Genomic DNA, 15,129 nt, shown 5'->3' with positions numbered 1-15,129 from the left:
GCTGACGCAACAATATAAACTTACCAAGTATAAAATACCCATTATTTTCACTAAATGGATCTCGAACTTTTTAGAAGACAGAACTGCAAAAATAAAAATTAAAAACACCATCTCACGACCCTTTACCTTTAACGCTGTTGTACCTCAAGGTTCTGTTCTCTTTAAACACTATTCGTCAACGACTTACTTTAACCTGTTGCATCTTTCCCACACGCATCACAATATCCCCATGATGTCGCGGCGTGGAGCCCTTCCAGGGACCCACCATTAACTGTCACTAAACTACAAAATATTTTACACAAAATCACCATTTGTAAATAAATTTAGAATTATTATCAATACAACTAAGACCCAATGCTAGAAATACTCACTACCGGGTTGATTTGTAGCTTTTATCTATGTAGCTAGCTTGTTATGATCGTAACGTAATATTAATAAAACAAAACATTTGCTTGTTTGTAATTAAGCACAAAGATACACAATGGGATATCTGTGCTCTGCCCACCATGGGTATGGAAAACCGGTTTATAGACTTGTAAGTTTGCAGGCATACCGCTGTGCCACTGGGGGACAAAAATACTTAAATACTTATTAAATACTTGATTTTAACCGTTTGCCGTAAAAGTATGTATGTGTTTTTTTTAACTTTGTCAAGGAAAAAAGTATAAATTTCATTTTGTTCAATAGGTAGCGCTAATGTCAGAGATCGGTGTTGTAGTTGAGCAAAGTATTTTATTGTCAAGTGAGAGAGATCTATTGTAGTAAGTACACTGAATTGACAAGAGGTAGTTAACACGTATGTTTGCCAATATTATCATAAAATTTATAATATCCAAATAAAATACTCGTTTTATACCAGGTTTTTGCTCATTAAAATATGTAATTTATTGATTTTTAAAGTTTGTAACGGCGAAGCTAGAAAATAGTTTTCTTTCAATTTATTAGAATTAGAATATCACTTTTGATTTTATTTAATTTATAGTAAAAATTTTACTACTGTAAACTTCGTTAAGTTAGTCTTCTGTAGTATTACTAGTAGTAGTACAGTTAGTTAATACATAATTAATATTAATTAACTAAAACGTAATAAAATTTAAACATAAAGTTACTTTATTGTTAAATTATTAGTAATATTGATCAGCACAAAATTCACGCTCAGTATTAAAATTAAATGAATCGATCATTACACTGAAATTTGAATGGGCGTGAAGTTTTGAAAACCAAGCATGGTGACCTTGACTGCTTGAGGTTATAAACTATCGTTTTGCTCATGTTTTCGTGGAAAATAAACATTTTCTTGCTTACTAGTAATTTAATCCACTCTTATTGAATAAGTTATAAAAAAATTAACTTGATACTTTATATTATCAATTTAGTTTTAATTTTTTATGACGATTTCTTAACTTCAATTTAGAAATACCAAGTCAGTCCATAGGCACACGTTGAATATATATCTACTCTAATTGCATTTTTTTGTTATTGTTGAGGAAAACTAATTTGCATGTACCTATTTTAAATTACGTTTTAGAAGAAATCTGCGAAAAGAAACATTTAAAAACTTGTTTTATAAGGTAGATCATACACTTAAAAAAAGGCTTATAAGAGTAATATTTGTGTTAAGCTACACTAGGAAGGAAGGAAAACGACCGATTATCTTTCTAAATACTTTAAAAATAGACACAAATGTAAGATACTTTGATATGATCTGGAGGTTTTATTGCTTTGGTTTTAATGCCTATTGTCAGTGTAGACGATGGATCTAAAGGAAAATGACACCAGTCATGAATTTTATGCTAATTAAATGTTAAATGAGTCAAAATTATAAACTATATAATAAAGCAGTTTTAAATTTGTATTACTGGAGTATATTTTTCCATTAAGGATAATATTGTAGTTTAAGAAGTGCAAGTAAATCATGCACAGTTTCTCTTGCATTGACATTGGTCATTAAGGCAACATGAAAACATTGAAATTAGAGATGAGCATTATGTACATTTGTTATTGTGGTGGTGGTATTAATGATTTCCATCTTCCAAATATAAAATAACACAAAATTTCCTTGTAAGTATTGTGAATTGAATATTTAAAACTTGTATAACTAATTTTGATTATATATAGATATTAATGAAGATATCTTCTGAATAGGAAATTGAAAATAGCAAGTCAATGTGGATTCATTAAACTTTAAATTAAATTTAAAGAAAAATCTTGCCTTACTAATTTGTTAATTATCTTTGAGGCTTTTACATGCTTCCTAGATGATGTAAAGGCATTTTTAGATTTTCAAAATGTTTTGATAAAGTTTTGCATGAAAGATTATCAAGAAAATCACATTGGTAAGGGTTAGGAAAAAAGCTTAACTTATTTAATTGTAGGATGTTTATATGAGAGAAGGCAAAAAGTTGTTATTAATGAAGCCCAGTTGTATTGTTCTCTTGCCTTAGGGATCAGTTTTTGGACCCTTGTTTTTTATTATTATTATTCTTTACATTAATGATAAAGAGAGGGACATAATTAGTAGTTTGGTGATGACACCAAGCTTTTGGATATTTCTAGCTGTATTGCAGATAAGGAGATACTACAGTACTTGTAAGGGTTATCCGATTGGGATAGATTAAGGCTTCTTATTTTCTCTTGAGAAAAAAATGGTAAGAGGTGATCACACTGAAGTTTACAAAATATATCTGAAGAATGAATAGGATAAAGGCTTCTGATTTCTGTGTGCTGTTTTTGAAGAATGAGATGTCACAAATTTAACATTGGAAAAGTTAGCTATTATCCATTTAAGGTAGTTTTAGTTTTCTTAACAGCATTCTGGAACCTTTAAACCAATCATGCTCTAGGATTAAGGAACTAGTTAGGGACAAGCATACATTGTGGGGTACCATTTCAGTCAGAGTTTCCATGTTTTATATATAATACTAAAACAGTCACAGGGCATAACAAAGATTCATTGTAGTGTGTTGAAACATTGTTGCTGCTTTCTTCTATAAACAGCAACTGTCCATTTATGAAAATTATTTGGAAAAGGGTTTAAATTTTTCTTTTCCTCAAGGATGGGTATGCAGGGAAGTCTTTATGGACCAAATGGTCATTATTTCTCACATGTTATTTTATATATTAATAGCCTAATAGTGGTGTTTGTACCTTAAGTTGGTTTTACTTAAGAGGTTAATTATGATTTATATTTAAGCTCAATTTAAATGTAATTTTCATAGTCTGTTGTGTTAGAAGTGAGAATCTTGCTGGTTGGTTATTTTGTTGATTAAATACATTACAACCAGCAGTTTGTAGCTGTCAAATATTGTATTTGAAGCCAAAGCCTGTATGATTATTGGTTTTTGTTACTCTTTGCTATTTCTATAAAGTGTGTTATGCTAGTTGTGTAACCTCAATTTTTTTTGTTAAGATAACTTGAAATGTTGTAAAGTAAAATTAATTTTAATCAGAGGCACTTAATACTGTTAGAAAAATCAGAGCTACAATTATTTTGATAGGGGGGCCATGTATAACTTGATTTATGCCAGGATTACTAGACTTCAAATATTTGATCTTGTTTATTACAGGACATTTTAAATTGCTAATTCTGTGTTCATTTTTTTCAATTGCATTTCAAGATGTAATTTCTGTTTAGATATTTTAAACTTGGTAAAGAAGAGTGTTCCAACCTTTGTTAATGGTTTGATGGTAGCATTAATACTGGATACTATGCAAGAAACCCTATTGTTTTAGATCTGTAACAAAGTAGTATATTTTTTATGGTTATCCAGTGGAATTTTAAACTAAACAATTAATACCGCCATTAACAGTATGGTTATCTACAGCTTTTCATCTGTCAATCACTAAAACATTATGACAGCAATACTTGTTTAGATGTTAAATTGTATTGTTTACAAAACTTTTACAGTCAAATTTTGAGCACAGGTAGGGTAATCACTGTCATTATTATAGTGTCTTCACATTTTTATTTGTAATATTGTTACAGTAGTACTAACCTGTATAACTTCCAGGTCTCTCAGAATAAAATTATTTATGCCTTTTGATTTAAAATTTTATACATGTCATTAATAATGAAAATGTTGATGTAGATTGCAGTGCTAACAAGTGTTCCATAAAACTATAACATACATGTTTTTAAATCACACAAAAACTGTGAAACTCATTGTACCACTTATATTAAATTTAACATTTTGAAAACTTATTTATTACTTGTACACAAGTATTTATTAAAAAACAACAATTATAAGATTACTCATTATGTGGGCATTGTATAATTGATGGGTGCCAAAATGAAACGTTTTTTTTATAACTAAGTTATTCTGGTAAATGAAAACATTTTCACTGATCTACTTTATCTTCTACTTTTAAGGTTATCATTAATGATGGCTGATCCTCTATATTCACTGGAGGATGAATTGACTCAGCTTAATTTGACTTCTTGCAATCGAGGCAACTATCCACCATCTCAGGAGAAGAAAATTGCACCTGCAGTTCCACCCAAGCCAGTGAAAAAACTTCCAGAAAATGTGTATGTGAATATTCAAGAAAAGTCAAATAATCAATCAGGTTTAAAGGAAATAGAATTTGGAAGACCAACTCCCCTTCCTACAGTTTCACCAGTGTACTCAAATATACCAAACATTTCTGCATCTACATTAAGTTGCACCAAAGTGGATGGAGACAAGTCTAATCAGTCTTATAATGGAGCAGAATCAGTAAATGGTCAGAAAACAAACATTATGCTTTTTATTTACAAGACCGGGTTTTTGAGCTAGTATTCTAATGCATTTCTCAATTAAAGCTTTTCCATAAAAAGAACTCATTCTGCATGTTAATTCTTAGAGCCTGTATGGAATGAATATTCTGTAAATTTATCAAATATTTTCATAAACTAAATTGATTTTGTTAAATATAGTAGAGAATTTTTTGTAACATGTAGTATTGCTGAAATACTTTTTATTCTTTTATACAGCATATTGTTAAATGAATTAACTGTAACATGTAATTGAAGTAGCGAAAATTAAAACTACTTTTATCGCATGCTTTCTGAGAAAGTTAGCATAAGATCCACTCTACTTTATAAAGTATTTCCTGCCCATCAAATAGAAGATTTTTTCTTCTTGCAAATCGGCAAGCCGTGACAACCATGGTAGAATGGCATGTAACAGAACTACATTTAAACATTATTTGGTGTTTAATATGTAGTATGATGTCACCATAGATAGATTATTTTTGGGAAAGGTATGTAACCACTTTTTGATGCAAAATAATCATACACTCACATCATAAAGATGTGTTCAGATCAGGTATTTAGAATTTTCAACAGGGATATCGCTTGTACTTAATGGCATTGGAAAACAAAGGAATATGGATCAACCTGAGGTACAGGATCAACCAGAAAAAGACCTGCAAAAAGTCACCCCAACTATGGTAAGCAAATTAATGTCTTGTAACAAGTGAGAATCCACAAACACAAAATGTCCTTGACAAAAGTCAACCATGTGTGTCTGGCAAACAGTATACAACATAATCAAGAAGGATCTATCTGGGAAAGCATTACAAGTTGTGTACAATGTATACACAAGCTGCATCCATGACATATCAAATCAACCATCACAAACCTCAAGCTGCTGGTTATTGAAATGAATATTCATGTTATTCCATTCAAAGACATACCAATTAAGTTGCCCATGTATTTTTCTGCAAGTAGACTGTTAAAACAGGCACTGGGAAATCAATGTCCTCATACACTAGATATATTATGGAAAGCTGTAGGGATGAGGGGTGTGCTTTGAACATAATTGAGCCTTTTGCATTGCAAACTATGCTGCACAGATATTTTAAAAGATGCAGATAAAGTGTAAATGAATGTGATGACATTGACTAATGATGTGATGAGTCTCCAAAATCATTTTAATATAACATACTCAATCTTTGTACTTCTTGAAAGAAAACATTTTACTAGTTTTAGTAGAGATCTAGAAATTAAGTTGTGTGGTATGTTGTGACATCAGTTTATAGATAATTGACTTATAAAACAATGTTTTTTAATGTTGATTTTTACTTTCCATACAATGAAATAAATTATAACTGAAAGGTATAAATGTTTTTGCATGAGAGCTCATGCTGATTGGGAATTATCTGTTTGATTTGTAGAACCAGAGTATATGAATGTAAATGTAACTAATAAAGGAACAAAGGACCAAACATTTTGTCCTGCAAGCAAAGCTGCCATTTCTTCCTATCCTGGTGGTTCTCCTCCTCACTCACCTTCAATGTCAAACTATGGCTCTCAGTCAATATATTCAGCCTGTCGACCCCAGTCATCAGCGGTAAGTCACAGAAGGCCTATTGATAATTGAGTAATACAGAATTGTAAAACAAATGTGAAATGCATTCTGATATTAAATTTATGACATCCAAGTCCTGAATTATATCTAAAGTACTTCAAAATTATAATCTTGATTGTTAGATTATTTAAACAAAAGTAATCTAATTAAAAAGATGCAAAATAATATTTTAAAATATACAATCATTCATAATTTTGTGAAAATACTGGGTTAGTAGATGTTTCAGTGTAACATACAAGTTTTCTGCTTTTCATGTGGTGTTGAATATATTTCACAAACAAGTAGGTTATTATTCTCAGTATAAGTAGCTGAAATGTTTTGACTGCCATATTAGGTAAAACAATGGCTCACAATTTTTGCCATTTTCACAAGTAAAGCTGGATAATTATTGGAATTTGCTAGACCCTTCAATTAATATGATAAACATCTTCAGGTATAATGATTTAGGATACAAGTTATTTTTTTAAATTTTAAACTGTTGTACATGAAAATGTATCACATATGCAATGTAGTACAAAACCTATAACAAGCTGAAAATATAATTAATAGCATTCTGTGGGTTTTTCAATACAAATTTCCAGAATACTAATAAAACTACTGATTTTTTGTTAATGAAAATAACCAATAATTCATAACATTCATCAACAATTGTATAAATAAAGATAGTTAGCTTTATTATCCTAAACAAAAACAAATTATTGCAAAACAGGACTAATTTTGGCTATACTAATCACACTTGATGATTAGTACATATCTATATATACTTATAGATTTGAAAAATGTATGAAATAAGTACTTCATGTAGAAAACTCTATTCTATGAATATCAGAATTGTTGGATGGATCTCGTATTCTCGTATTTAAAAAATAATTTTTTTCTAACAATAAAAGATGTTTGTAATTTACTGACACCTAATATAGGCTTATGGCCAAAACTAGCTATGTTAATTTTTCTTTTAAGTAATATGTTAGCATTGTTGAACTTCTTAACTATACAAGTTGTAGTGAAAAAATAATTTTTTTTTAATTGTATATATGATTGTTAACATTTAATATATTAATATCCTAAAGATAACCCACAATTTTTCAAACTTTCCAGAAACTGTTTATTATTTCTGGGTATTACACCAACTCTGTGTGTTTTCAAAATTTGTTTTACAAGTAAAACAGTGGAGCTTTTCCACAGAGCAGATTTGCCTGCTTACAAATACAATATTTGTCCGTTTGCAAGAATTTTGAAATGAGCAAAAAAAAAAAACTCTGGAAAAGAATGGGTACAAGAGGCCTGCATGCTAAGCTATTATCTCTGAATGAGGAAGCTCATTACTTAGCAATGGCATCAAGTGGAAGATGCTGACAGACATAATTAGCTCGGCGCTAGTACACATGGATTAGTAGTATATAGATCATTGCATGTTTCAACTTATGTTAAACAGTTGTTAGTGTTGTTAAAGGTTGATACTTTTAGGAACTATGACTCAAAAAGGACACGTATATAGTGACATTCAATAAACTTAAACAAGCAATATTATAAAAAAAAAGTTTCCAATTCTGTGTCTTGGGAAAACAAAAATGTGAAATTAATGTGCAAATACTGGAAAGCAACATATAAATTATCCACTAAGGCTTATTAGTGAAAATTACCATAATAATGATAGAATAAAAACAACTTGCCTTTGCTATATCGTAGTATAAACTTATTACAGTTACTATGATGTTGACTTTTTGCAAGACATAACTTCAAGGTCTGATCAAATTTATGTTTTATGAATGGGTACATTATGAAACTTGCTTACTGAATAATGGGTAAAATATATATTGCTGACTACTACAAATACAGTTACATTCTTTGAACATTTTTGGAAGGAAAGGTGTAAAACTTTTAGGATCAGGATTGGTCGAGTTACTGAAAACACAATTTTTTTTTCTCAAGGCTTTCTGAATACTACATTGCAATTGCAGCCTATTTATAGATAATTGATCACAGAGTATGTTTTTTTGTATTATATGAGATATACAGTACAATGCAAAAGAAAATTTGTTTTGTTATCTTATTAAAATGATTGATACTTGCAAATTTGGTGCTATTATTAATTTACTGATTTTGTTATTATTTATTGGAAAGTAATTAGTAGATTTACATTTGTAATTTATCACATGATTAAAAGGCTTACATGATTAAGTGGATAAAGGACACTGCTTCACAATCATTTGCTCCATGATCAAAGAGTTTTGGGTTTGAGAATGCCAGTGCCTGTCACAACCTTCACTAGTATGCACAGATTCAGGACAGTGAGAAAAGAGTGCAGTGTTACAAACATTATAAAACGTGTACACAGTGTATAACAAGTATGTTTACAATTTATTTAATACCATATCTGTCAAATACTACAGCTTGGTTGTAGTGAATATAATTTTTATTAGTTTAGAAAACCTTCAGCCATATTATTATTTACTGCAAATTCAGTGTCATGCCTGAGTGTGTGTGTGTGTGTGTGAAATGAAGTATTTTTTTTATCATTATTTGCAGTCCTTTTCAATTCTTTCCAAGTGATAACTACAATATTATTGCACATGAGTAATTGTATAAACATCACAACTTCCTTCTTCCAAAATGGCAGCTCCAGGCAAAAAGGTGAAAGTCCTAGGAATATATAAATGCTTGTGGGCCAAAACGTTTTGTAGGTGATTTCCAAGCCCAGTCTGGGAGAAAACTATGCTAGATGCACAATATGCAAGCATGATGTTACAGTATCAGGCATAAACCATGCGAAGAAACATTTAAAAAAATGGTGCTATATTAATCAGTTTACTTTTTTGTTTGTTTTAAATTTTATTGATATTGAAGGGTTTTTCATATGTTAGCAATTATACACCAAAAAAATTAGTAGTCATGCAGTTCTATGCATAGTTTAAAAACATTATGGGTTTTTCCTGCTTATAAGTACAGGTAGACTCTAAAATGGGTTTACAAATATGCATCACTAAAGATTGCAGTTACATAAGCTATAAATTAAATTACAATATAACACAAGTTTAGAAACAGTAATTTTACATTTTATTCAACATTATAGTTATACAATAATAAATTGGAAACAGAATGCAAAAAACAGTAAATTTACAATTTATTTAATACTAAAGCAGAGTTGGTAACAAGTATTTTGTGTGTGTGTGTGTGTAAGTCCAAGTCAAGTCACAAGTCATTAAGGCCAAGTCTCAAGTCAAGTCATAATGATAAAATGTATTGTGAACTAGCCAAATTATCTATAAGGGAGAAAGTGTACTGTGCATTTTTGTTAGTTGGTTATGGAGGCCAGTTTGTCTCTACACAGGCTCAGTAATAGTTTGTTTGGAGGGGATCTATTCTAATATATGTGAATTAAATAAGCTGGATGTTATTTGAATCTGATGTTGTGCTAAGACAAACTGATGGTACAGTATTTGTGCCTCATATGCAACAATCCATGATGGTGGAAATCCAATTGAGTCACACAGGTTGGTAAAGGAAGTATGAGCTATCTTTTATTTTGGACCAGCTACACTACAAGGTCTCCAAGCAGTGTACTTGTACCTTGTGTACACTTTAGTTGAGCTAGTGATTTACATGTATGAGACTGGTGATAGACTAAGCTTTATTTTAGTGAGTATATGCATTTGTATGTTTTAAGATTTTTCAATAAAATGTAAAATCTTCAACAGTTCAAACTAGTTAAGCATCAGAAGCAGAGCAGTCTCCATCTTTTCACATTTTTTGGACTTTCTTATTGCACCATGAACACTACTTGCACACATCTGTATACTGTATTTGGATTCCTCTAGATAGTGATGTCAGCACGTTATTCACTTTACTGCATGCTTAATCCTGTGCATTTACCCTTAGTGATGTTGATTGCACATACAAGTTCAAAGACAGTTTGTTACACTTGCACTTGCTTAATATCTACATCAAAGTGTGTGATGTCACTGACTAGAAGAAGGCAATCAGAGCATATAATTTATCTGTACAAACTGTTTCACAAGAAATATCAGCATTTTGTCACTAAGCTTAGCTCTATGAGATGCACAATAATTCCTCCATGGCTGAACATTCGTTCAATTGGAGAACTAGATGCAGGAACAGCAAGCACTATTATAGACACACAAAACAGCCTGTATAGGTTGTTCTTGTTGACCAAACAGAAGAGTTGATTTATTCATCTCTGCATTTTCATTCACACCAACAACACTGCAGTTTACCATTTATCCCTGACATCAGTTAAAAAATAATCAACACTTCAAGAAAACTTGCCATTAAACCTAAAACCTGTTGACTTCAAATTCACCAAAAAACCTGGCTCTAAAAGTAAAATCATTTTTAAATAAAAATTATATAGAATCACACAATACCAATATTTATAAAATAACGTGCATTAACAGTCCAGAAATCTACATTGGAGAAACTGGAAGAAAATTGGAAACCAGATTTACCTAACATAATAAAAAAACCCTCTCATAATTACTAACATTGCAACTACAAAAAAACACAGCATATCTATACAAAACATTGTAATTTTAAACAAAGAACCAACCATAAATAAATGCAGAATAAAGGAAGCTATCTTCATTGAACTAAACAGCCCCACCTTAAACCAACACCCCGGGGTACCAAGATACCTATACTAGGCTGTGCAGCAATCTCTGGTCATGTAAACTCTTTGTTCCATACTGTAAACATGTGTCTCTGTAAACTATTTGTACCTGTGGATGGCATAATCTTGATGAAACCTCATACTTTATAATAATGTTTTTCATTACCTGGTCATGCTGTCTCTAAATTTTTATTTTTTAAGAAGTGGATTCCTCATCATCAAATTTACATTAAAAATTTAATTAAACTGCTTTTCATTGCTTTTATACCAGTTAGTATAGCATAAAATCATAGCTAATAATCCATATTTTAATAGTATATAAGTTTTAAGTTCTTAATTTTATAAGGCAATATTTAAAAAACATCCTGAATTTACCCTAGTGTGAGATATGTGAAATTTTTTCTTTAGGCATTTACTCTTCTCTAATTTATTTACCATCCCTCCAAGAAGTACGAAATTTAACGTCTTGTTCACAACTTGTATATGATGGCACATGCATTGCAAGTAGCCAAGTTCTGGACAAGGACCTTGTTCGTCTACCATTCCTGACCCTGACTGTATAAAAGATTGTATAAAAGTTTGCTGATAGATGTACGTGTACAGTAATTTGTTGCTTTCCTAGACACATGCACTTTGGAGCTTATGTACACCATGTAGTGTGTCTGTGACATCTGTTTGGCAAGATTTGTTGCAGGAAAATTCAAGATGTGTTTTTTTTTCACTTGGATTGTCAACAAGTCATTTAAATCGATTCACAAGTCATAATGGGCAAGTCTCAAGTTAAGTCACAAGTCACTGAGGTTCTAAAGTTTGCTTGCACATATACATATACAATAATTTGTTGCTATTCTAGTCACATGCACTTTGGAGCTTATGTACACCATGTAACGTGTCTGTGACATTCATTTGGCAAGGTTTGTGGCAGAAAAATTCAAGATGTATTTATTTTACTTGGGTTTTCAACAAGTCACTTAAATCGAGTCACAACTCATTATGGGTAAGTGTCAAATCATTTCGTCCAAGTTGCATGACTTGAGTCTACAACTCTGTGCTAAAATAGTCCAAGAGTTGGTGATGAGTGCTGCCGACCAGTTGCTTTCCCTCTAGTCGGCAGTTCAGAGTTGGAGATGGTGGCAGATAGTCTTTATAGCTTTGACATATCTCAAAAACAAAGAAATATATCCCCCCACCAATATCCTTTAATGAGGCAACCCCATTAATTGCTGGGCTATACCATCCCAAAGCTGAAAAAATTTGAATTATTCAAAAAAAGTAATAATAAGAAATCCTAGTGGCAAAATTTCAATTAGTTGGTAATTTTTGTGATATTAATCAATTTAATTGATGCTCATAGGTAATAAGTGAATCCACCAACTCTATTCACAAGCATGACCCCCTCTCTTTCAATAATTTTGTAAAAGCATACATGAATGGTGGCTACATAGATCAGATGTAGTGCCCTTTAGTTTGAAATGACCACAACTTCATGTTTACCATATTCTCATTTATTATCCACCAAGAATTATTACCGTACAATTAGTAGCAATCAAATCTTATCCCAATGAGATCAGTCAACTAATAACTTATTCTTGTATTTTTTAGTATGCATAATACATTTTGGAAAGACTAATATAAAGAAAGTCTTAAGACTATTGAACTCAAGATTTTTATTGTTATTATTCACAAAATGTTGTCTACAACATGAAATCATAAAAATATATCTCTTTAAATTTCTACTTTTAATACTTGTTTATCTTTAATGAATCATGCATGTAACAGTAAATGTGTGTGCTGTGCTTGTATTTTACTCTGTTATTAACAAAACATTGGATTGAAAATAACTGGATAATAGATAGAAAATTACAAACTCTGTTTACTTGTGTTTGTAAATTTGATAAAGAAAACTGAATATGAGAAGATAAGATACGCAGTGTGAAAACCTATAAAATATTGACAATAATTTCAGTTCATTATATGCATTCTGCAACAAATACTAAAAGAAACTGATAAAAATACAGTATTTACAAGTGTATATCAAATAAATAAAAATAAGCAATGGTTTGTTTTTTTTCTTTTTCATCTTTTATCAGAATTACTTGCTGTCTCACTGTCAATTGCTGAATTTAAGTATGGTAGAAACACAGACCTTTCACACCTCGTTGGGAGAGCTCTCTTAATTCTAAGTCTTTTGTTTTTTCTGAATGACGTTGAATGAATTTTCCACATGTGAATCCTAAGACATCTCCACCTATGGTAGCTGCAACACCAGCTAACTTAAATCCTGCCATTGAACCTAATGGTCTTCCATCAATTCCACCTACCAAAGCACCTGTTACAGGGGACATTCTGGCTTGTAATGCAGCTGCTATCCTTTGATGTTTAGTGCCTTCTCACACATTTTCATGAAATTATTTTTAGTAGTTCTTGTAGAAAGATGTTGCATGGCTACAGCTGTATAGTTTGAAAATATTTTTCTATTGATTTGAGCAACTATTCGTAAAAAAAACCAAAAAAAAACCTATAAAATATAATACTCAACCCTATCTAATACCAACAGCCTTATAAAATAAAAATTAATTGATTCAAACAATTCAGTAAACTTTATTTGTGTACTTCTTTTGTATTCACTACAAGTGATATATGAATATTTAGGATAAGCATTTTAGTATATTTGTATGTCCTAATATCTTAACATTAGTAGTCTAGCTAAAATTTTCTAACTTTGATTGAAAACTTGCAGAGTAACTATGATACAGATTCTATTTATGAACCCATTACTCCTCGGCCACCAAGTCAGATGTCTTCACGATCTACCTACAGCATGGGAAGTGGAGGTTCATCACTGTATTCTTCTTACTATCCAGCTCTGGGTAGGAACAAGGCAGGTTCTGTTACTGGCATGCAGTCTCTTGGCAGAGGCTCCTCAACAGGTCAGGAGAGTGAAGTTGATCAACTTACAGATCTTTTGGTCCAAAGTATGGATAGTTCCAGAGATTCTCTGTTTTTTGGTAGGTGAAGTTATATTTTTAAATAATGAGAGCTTGTTTTTGATTTTTGTTGTTGTTGATCATTATTGTTTTAAACAGTTGCTTAGATAAACTCTAATATGCTATCTGATGATTAGTGTAGTTCATAAAGGATATAGGTATTCTTGAAACTTGTTTCTTTGGATTCTTTTTTTTACAACAGTTGCTTGATTAGTAAATTTCATCAGTATTTCTTTGGTACTGAACCACACTTCTTACTGATTAAACTTCACTAAATAATGTATTTTTTACTTCTATTCTCATTATAAATAATAAAACAAGCAATTGTCATTTTTATTTTAAATAAATGTTGTGTATGTCATTTTAGAATTGTTTATTTCAGTGCATACATACTCCTCTGACGAAGTTGCTTTCTTAAGTAAATTGTTTCAGCTACATGTTTAATTTCATTATTACTTGTTTTTTTTTATTACACCTTAATCTGCAAGTGCTACATCACTGTTTAGCCAAAGACAATATATTTTTTAATGATATGCATGTTTTTCAAAAAATACAACTTCTACACAACATAAGTTAAGGATTTGATACGTTTAAACTCAAATAGAGGAGAGAAAGTTTGCTATATATGTGAAACCTCATATTGCAGAAAGTTCAATAATTATGTAAAGCATTCTAAATGTCATTGTTATCATAGCAAATTGGTTTGAAAGTACAACTGTGAGTGAAGATAATATAAAGATTAATTTATGATATTGAAACTAATTACAATTAGAGCTGGGGAATTTGTGGAATTTCCTTATCAATGAATTGCCAGGTTGAATAATTGATTATGCTCACTTTAGTCTAATCTTTCTATTTTCAGTTTTTTCAAAATACTCTTTGTTTAACATCTTCAGGTACAATAATTTAGGATTAACTTATACTTCTTTAATCTTGATTTGTTCTTCATAAAAATTATATATTAAATGTAGTATGAAACATCTAACAAGCTAAATATGCAATTAACCCTTTCCACATGGGTCAAAGGCCATGTTATTGTATTTGTTGACTTGCATTCAAAATTTTATTGAACTACTATTTTATAAAATTGTGGCAATAAGTTTGGTATCAAACTGTAGATTATAATTCACATTTTAGTATTATACATTATTTCTTAATTTAAAAG

The 15,129-nt window shown here is 30.6% G+C and overlaps 1 protein-coding gene across 3 annotated transcripts in view; it reads left to right on the top strand.

Moving 5' to 3' along the window:
• The first annotated feature begins 727 nt into the window (after positions 1–727).
• The window catches only part of LOC106478233 (thyroid receptor-interacting protein 6-like), a 51,870-nt gene continuing 37,468 nt past the window's right edge, over positions 728–15,129 (top strand). The window contains exons 1-4 of one of the 3 annotated variants that reach the window (XM_013938758.2): positions 728–796; positions 4,370–4,722; positions 6,157–6,332; positions 13,718–13,985. In XM_013938758.2, the coding sequence (XP_013794212.2) occupies positions 4,380–4,722; positions 6,157–6,332; positions 13,718–13,985 (787 nt within the window). In that variant the 5' untranslated portion in view covers positions 728–796; positions 4,370–4,379. The remainder of the gene's footprint in view (positions 797–4,369; positions 4,723–6,156; positions 6,333–13,717; positions 13,986–15,129) is intronic. The other 2 variants (XM_022381786.1, XM_022381785.1) reach the window with 2 other exon arrangements.

The sequence above is a fragment of the Limulus polyphemus genome, unplaced genomic scaffold, assembly GCF_000517525.1.
Source record: "Limulus polyphemus unplaced genomic scaffold, Limulus_polyphemus-2.1.2 Scaffold192, whole genome shotgun sequence".
NCBI lineage: Eukaryota > Metazoa > Arthropoda > Merostomata > Xiphosura > Limulidae > Limulus > Limulus polyphemus.
This window is presented reverse-complemented; position numbering and strand designations above follow the sequence as displayed.